The sequence below is a fragment of the Rhagoletis pomonella genome, unplaced genomic scaffold (assembly GCF_013731165.1).
Source record: "Rhagoletis pomonella isolate Grant_MI unplaced genomic scaffold, Rhpom_1.0 Rhpom_scaffold_00001, whole genome shotgun sequence".
NCBI classification, from domain to species: domain Eukaryota; kingdom Metazoa; phylum Arthropoda; class Insecta; order Diptera; family Tephritidae; genus Rhagoletis; species Rhagoletis pomonella.
The window spans coordinates 9,642,331-9,650,152 of record NW_023458555.1 but is presented as its reverse complement, the minus strand read 5'-3'; the positions used below and the strand labels follow the sequence as shown (position 1 = coordinate 9,650,152).

Below are 7,822 nucleotides of genomic sequence, written 5' to 3'. Positions count from 1 at the left end.
AAAAAAAACATTGAATATATTTTGGGTACATAAAAAACGAGAACTTACCTGTTGTAATTAAACCAAAAACAAGCCACAGTATACAAGTCAGTACATAACCGTCGATGAAGACCTTCACGGCTGTGTATATCACCGATACAAGCAAACCGATTGCGATCATAATGCCCAAAACGACCCATGGCATCATTAAATAGTGATTGCGCTGCAAATCGACAAATTGATACGAGAAATAATTAAAACAAAAAGTTTTTGTAAAAATACTCGATTACAAAATACATTCTACATTTGCTCTTCGCGCTCACCTTTATCACTCCAATGATCATGAGCAGCGATATAAGTATGGTCATACAAAGATTTATTATTAATATTATTTTAACAATATTCTTTGGTAGCCAATCGAAATCAATTGTATTGAAATCTATGCGCAATGTCAAACTAATGATTATCGTTATAATTGATAAGGTAATTGCTAGGAGGCCAGAAATGATGGAGCCATTGCGTAGCGATTGACAGAAGCAGCAGGTTTTCAACAATGGATTCGCCATATTTGGGAAAACTGTAATTAGAAGATAAGAAATTGGTTTTATAAATTTTATTAATAATTTATTCGTATTAAGATGAAAACCTATATACAGTCAGTCAATAAAGTTTAGGTACAGCGAATTTTTTTTATAATACCATTATCTATTATTTATTATCTATTTTTTAAATATTTTATTTTTCGGTTATTTTTTTTTTTTTATAAAAATATGGTCAATTTACAACAAAAACCGATTTCCAAGCCTTGTGCAAAATTAAAGAAAATTCTGCAAAATTTCATTCAAATATTTTATTTTATTTTATTTTTATTTACGCTCTCTAGAAAAAAGTTGAGTATGCAGTTTTTAGCCCATTCAATTTTAGTATAATAAAGTGCAGGTATGAGGAAGCTTGGACTTACCATCGATTTTTGGGGAATTTTTATGATATTGATTAATTTAATTTGACTGCATCACCAACTAAATTTTTACTAAATTATCGAAAAAGTTGTGGTCATTATCTCGGAAACTAAAGGAGATATCTAAAAACTGATAACACCAATCGAAATATATAACTGCATCTAGAACTAAGAATCGTCAAAATGGCGCTTACGACAATCTTTTACCCAGGCGACGATATGCTTTATAAGGTGTGTAAATACTTGAGTGAAATTTCTTAGAGTGAAATGAAGAAATACTCGGTTATTTTTACCTGATTTTCGGGGTTTGCGAAACCTTTTAAGATTTTCTCCCGATTTTTTATAATTTTTCGAGATTTATCGTGTTTTACTGTTTGGAATTTTTTTCAAGAACTTTGCGGATTTTCTCGCGACTTTTATTAAATTTTTGAGGATCCGTTGAATTTTCCAAATATCTACAGGGTCACAAACTCAGTATACATATTCAACGGATGATTTCTTTAGTAAAATACATGTTTACTTTCAACTCAATATCCACTGTTTGAGAACGCCTGGTTTAGACACACTGCAGACGTTATCGCCTGCTGATTTAGTCGAGCTCGCTTGTATAACATGGAGATTAAATAGTTGGAAATGCAGCCCGATTGCGTTCAAGCTAGAAAGTCTGTACTGTGCGGGGGCTCTAAGAGAAACAAATCGGGCTGATTATAATCACTATCTACCACAATTAGCTACGTACGACCTCAAAGTCGCGAAGTATTGAATCCAGCACTTTTTTTGGAAAAAAGCCAAAAAAAAACGATTGCAGAAAGAGAACAATGAAGATAAATTTCACTGCCAAACAGATCAACTTGGTACAATAACATGAGCGGGATGTAATGAGAATTTTTTTTTATATCCACTTTTCATTTTAACTTTTGAAGTGACTCACAAAACACTTTTAATTTTTTTTTCTAATTCAAGGAAAACGATGTTCAACAAATGATCGTGGAGTAGATATTTGACGAAGATAAAAGCAAATTTAAATAAATAAATGTACAAAATTTATCATATATGTAGATATATATGAATATACATACATACATACCGACAAACAGTGAGCGTCAAAAATAAGTGTACACAGACGTTGATTTTTGAGAATTTTTTCGCTCAGGGTGTTGTGTACCTTCATTCATGTAAAAAAGATTTTGTTCATTCGTTATATGGAAGAAAATGCACAACGCCCTCGGTAAAAAATTCTCAAAAATCAACGGCAGTTTGAAGTGAGTTCAAACTCGCACTTTATTGTACTAAAAGTGAATGGGCTACAAAACAGTTAACTCAACTTTTTTTAAAGAAATCGATTTGAGAAGTTGAAAATTTCAATGCAAATTTCATGCATTTTCCCCAAGGTCTGTATGAAAAAAAAAATGATTATTGTGGTTTTTGCTGTTGAATGAACTATATTTTTATAAAAGAAATAAGAAAATTTTAGTACATTTGACGTTCACTGTATATACAAACGACAGTGTAAGTATGTGTTATGTACATATTTAATTATGCAGTGTACCAATAAAATGAAAAAAAAAAATTAAAAATTTTCTGTTTACATTTTTACGCGGTGCATGTCATATTCGAAAAATAAGAGCATTTTATTTGCACGAATTCTGCCAACATATTTGCATATATGTATGTATGTATGTATGTATGTTTATATGCAGTTATTAAAAATATCACCCAATTTACTTCATCCGTTCGTTGTCAAAAATAATAAACAACAGTTTAGCGGCAATACACCCCGCTTTACTTGCAGATCCTTCACCAATTGGTTGGCTGGTTGGCGTCATTCAAATTGGTGATTGCAACGTTCAAAATTCGATTAAGTCAACATTAAATTCACGCTTCCAATTACTGTCAATCGCCAGCAGCTAACGGGCGCACCAAGCCGCGTGAACGTTTTTTTTTTTCATTTGGATCTTACGTGTGGTGATCACTCATCAAAATGCAGGAAAAAGTGGATTTTAATCGTGCAACATGCCACCGTCAGTATGCAAATGTATAGCGCCCAGAGGCATAAAACTTGAATGCACATATGCATTGCATATACTATATACATATATATGTATGTACATATGTATGCAAGCAATGTGTGATGCATTCAACTGTTGATTGGCGGCTAGTCGGGTAGTATTTAATTCACTTTGAATGTCAAGCGCCTCACCAAGCGAGCCGACTTAACTGATTGTGTGTGTAATAAAAATGAGCTAATCGCCTAGTTAAGTGCATATGTTTGCAAGTTTGTTTTGATTATAAAAATTAAATTGATGTACACATGAAAAGCAAATACCGAAAGCTACAAGGCACAAGGCAATCGGCCTTCCAGATAGTCCGCACACAGGTTCACAACATTGGAGGCGAGCAAACTCTACATGAAAATTAAATATTGAAAAAGATATACCTGATACTGACTGTTTTTCTCACCATCACCTTTAATTTGTAGTGCGCGTCTTGATATTGAAGATAAGACCGAGCCTCCAGTCGAATGGCGACGGACGACTTGACTATATCGAGGTGCGACTAGTAATTTCGCTGTTGAAAATCAACAAAGTTACTGGCCAGCTAGCTGTGCTATTCAAGTCGGCTGCGGGAGTTGAAAAGTTGCAACTATGCAGGAAAAGGTCAACCGAAAACATGCCCAACGGCTATAAGGCTATAAGCTTCAGCTATTGAACTTCCTGCATAAAAATTGAGCTTAAGCTCCGACTCGATTTTCGGCATAAGTTCGTGAGCTTGAGCTCACTTCAGCATGTAAATACTGAGTCTGAGTCTAAGCTCATTTTTTAAGCATGAGGCCCATTGTGCGAAGCTCACCGCCAATAAACTGATTGGTTCCTATGCCTCATCGGACTCGAAGAAATGCGCGAGCTATTTGAGTCGGCATTTTACACTGTATCTTTCGGTGGATAAGGCTAAACGTCGAGTGATCAAAAGGCTCCGAGGGGTAACCTTTGATTGCCTGCTCTCCATCACGGCGCACACAACTGCAACTGTCCATGAATTCACTTGCCGGCAACACCTGGGGCAAATACAGAGACTACAAAGGCAACATATGTTCAAGGAAATTGGTTGTTCGGTTCAAATTATGCTGCACCTGTTTGGTCGCCGGTGACTAGTTGGACGCAATGGACGAAGCTACAGACTTGCCAAAACGACGCACTTCGTACAGCTACAGGATGCCTTCTGAAGTCGATTGAACACCATCTGCATAGCGAGACCCAAATGCTCTCCGTACGGGAGCAGAGCGAAATGCTCAGCAAGCAGTTTCATGCGCGAGCACCCGAACAGGCCCAGGTACGTCACAAAACATTTTTTTAAGTGTAAGGATGCGGTCCGGACCTATATAGAAAAAACACTGGACTCCGCAAGTCTCGAGATATTAATGCGCCCTGACTCCCTCAATGGCACCAAGCACCTCTTCACATGTCCACTCAGCTAACACCACTTTCCCTCGGGTCCAACCCAGTCGAAACGGTATGTATCCTGGGTCTGCCTTTAGCTGAGCTTTACGACAAGGATTGATGGATAAACAGACCTGGGATGGGGGTGAGGGGGGGCCTTAGTAATTTCAATAAAAGTGGCAGTTAGAGGGTTAAAGTAAATAGGTAACCAGTTTAATACTTGTGTATCTAAATATGTATATATGTAAATATCTACGATAAACTATTTGCGTTCCATTGGCGAACCTATTTTTGAAGCAAGATAATCTCTATTTCCCGCTACTTTTTACTGTTTTTTTTTTACGATTACGAGTAGGAAACAGCACACCTTACGCAGCAGGCAGCAAAAAAAAACCAAATAACCCAGCATTTTTGTTTGCTTTACATTTCGCAAGATTCCCATTGAAGTGCGGAAATCTCTAGTAAGCGTCTATGATGGCCACACCTCTCGAGAACACGAATGCTAAAAATCGCACTTTTTAAGGCAAGAAGATCAAAAACAAGCAAAAAAAAAAAGGAAAACAATCAGAAACTGAAGACGGCGGTTGATTGCCCGATACGCTCAGCAAACAAACAGTGCCATAAATTGCACACACTTTCATAAGTGGTTGTTTGTATGTATGCATCTGTGACTAAATATGTATTGTGTATTTACAAGTATTGAATAAGAAAATATGCGATTTTGATATCGATCGGATGCGCTCCACTAACAAAAAAAAAATGCGCAGATCCGCTTGTAATTTGCAAAATATGCACAGACGGTTCCCATTGAACTGCCTGCCATCTGGTCAATTGAGCTGAGCGCACAGGCGTCTGCCCAACGTAATCGAACAGATACAATTAAATATATGTAGTTGGAGCGAAAAAAAAACAACATCAATGTATTGCGACAGAATGGGGCCAACACAAACAAAAATTTAACCAGACCACCACCCGTGCTACCACCGATCTCTATAAGAACTGAGTGAGTTAATGAACTAATTGCCACCGACGCCAAGTAGGCAGCAGCTCAAGCGGCGAGTTGATCGCAAAAAAAAAAGCTTTTTATTTTTTTGGAGATACAAATCTATACAAAGCGAATATGTGTGCGGGTGTGTGTATGTGTGCAAAGCTTGTTAGCCGCAATGTGGTCGCTGTAGACTGGGTCGCCTAAATTTGCACTGGGTTGTGATCTGCTTGGCGGATAAGTCTTGTCTGATTGAAAATTGCGTAAGTAGTCCACCTACTCAGTTGAAAAGTTATTCTTAACTACATACATATGTACGATATATTAGTACATACAAACATATATGTACGTATGTATATATGAATGCTTGAATGTGCGTTCTTGCAGAGTTATTAATTTGGATTGTTTACATTGCCTTATTTGAATTATAGTGAATTGTGCGTATAAATGCGAATTTTATTATTCTATGTTTCATGCCCAGATTTTTGTTTTGCTTCAATGAAAAAAGAATTTTACGTAATTTTTGCCTTTCTTCTGCACATTTCGTAATTTTTTTTTGGTATTTTTTTATTAATAAATTTGAATTGTTTACCCAAAATGTGGGAGTAAACGGATTTTCTACACAGGTAAATGTTTTGTTGTTTGCGGCTAAAATAACTTTGAATCATAGAGAATTTTTACATTCAAAAGAACTGTGAAGGCCGCAATGGGAAAATATAAATATTATTTTTATCCGTACTATTTATTTATCAAACAAGTATATACAAAGTAATTGATTAGTATTTAAATTTTTTTTTACTTAATGAAAGCTTACATATCCCAAAGCATTATTTGAAAATTCATAGTTTTTTTAAAGATTTGAACAATCCTTTCAGGGAAGTAAACAAGCCGACCGTCGTAATGATTTTTTTTTTTAATCTGTATCTACGGGAAAAAATTTAGTTGTTCTGCATTACTATTTTCTTATTCTATTTTATTATTCATCTGATTTTATTCAGTGATACAACTTTTTTTGTATATAGCCATAGAACAATCGATATGTTTTTATATCTTTATCGATTATTCATCGATCTATGTATTTATCGATGTCGCTACGGTTATAACTAAGGCTTTCGATTTATTACTTTTATATGCTAAGCGATTTTTTTATCGACATATGCATTCATCGATATCGTTTTCGCTACAATTAAGATTTCGATGTGACCATCGTATTACCATACTTCGCATTAACGATTTATTTTCGTATACATATGTATGTATGTATGTATGTGTAATAATTTTTGAAATCGGTATCGATACATATTTGCAACGAGTTGTGGTCGTGCACAGTAATTGCACAATTTTTAGTCATTGATACTAAATCTGTACATATTGATACTGATATTGATATTCCTATTAATATTCATATTTATTTCCGCATTCATATTCATTTTCATACTCATTTGAAATTCATATTCATTTTCATTTTCATACTCATGTTAACATTTATATCCATTTTGACATTCATATTCATACTCATATTCGTATTCATATTCATATTTATATTAACATTCATATTCGTATCCATATGCCCTTTAAACATTTATATAAATTTTCGCGTTCGTATTTATTTGCATATGCATACTCATATTGAAATTCAGATTCATTTTCATATTCATATTCATATTAGCATTAATATCCATTTCTACATCATATTCATACTCATATTCGCATTAATATTCATATTCATATAGGTTGGTACTTATGCATATTCATACTTAACATTAATATCAATGATTTCATTCATATTCATACTCATATTCGTATTCATTTCATATTCATATTCATATTCATATTCAAACCCGAATTCATACTCATATTCGTATTCATATTCATATTGATATTGGTATTCATATTTATATTCATATTCAAATTCAAATTCATATTAGCATTAATATCCATATCCATATCCATATTCTTATACTCCCATAATGTGGGATATTTTATACGGGTCAAAACATAGATGAATTTCTAGCAAGTTGAAAAGACACCCGCTACTATTAAAATAGTCTTTCACTACCAAAAGCATATTATTAGTAATTTGCCCCAGCTTCGAAAGCCATAAGCTTCAATATTTTCTCCTTCTTCCGAATCTTTAATAGACTTACAAGTTCACAAATTATCCATGAAATATACTCAAATAAAAAGGCGGTTAAAACGCAATTCAACCAAAAAAAAAATATGCAAACAATAAACAGATATTCATTAACTAAGCAAATAAGAAAATAAGTTGAATCTGCACAACTATTCAAGATTTTATGCAAATTAAAGAAAATAACAATATTAAAATAAAAATGCTAATAAGCCACAATAAAACTGACCCCAAAAAAAATTTACAAAGAAAAACAAACCGTACGCACAAATAAGTCGAAAACTACAAACGCAAAAATGTGCTACGAATTGTGTTATTCAATTGTAACTTAT

At 34.1% G+C, this 7,822-nt stretch overlaps 1 protein-coding gene across 1 annotated transcript in view; it reads right to left on the bottom strand.

Moving 5' to 3' along the window:
* Positions 1 to 7,822, bottom strand: part of LOC118738347 — a gene marked incomplete in the record, with an annotated part of 31,446 nt that overhangs the window by 467 nt on the left and 23,157 nt on the right. Inside the window, 2 exon segments of the mRNA XM_036469272.1 lie at positions 49 to 202; positions 303 to 556. Coding sequence (XP_036325165.1) covers positions 49 to 202; positions 303 to 545 — 397 coding nt within the window.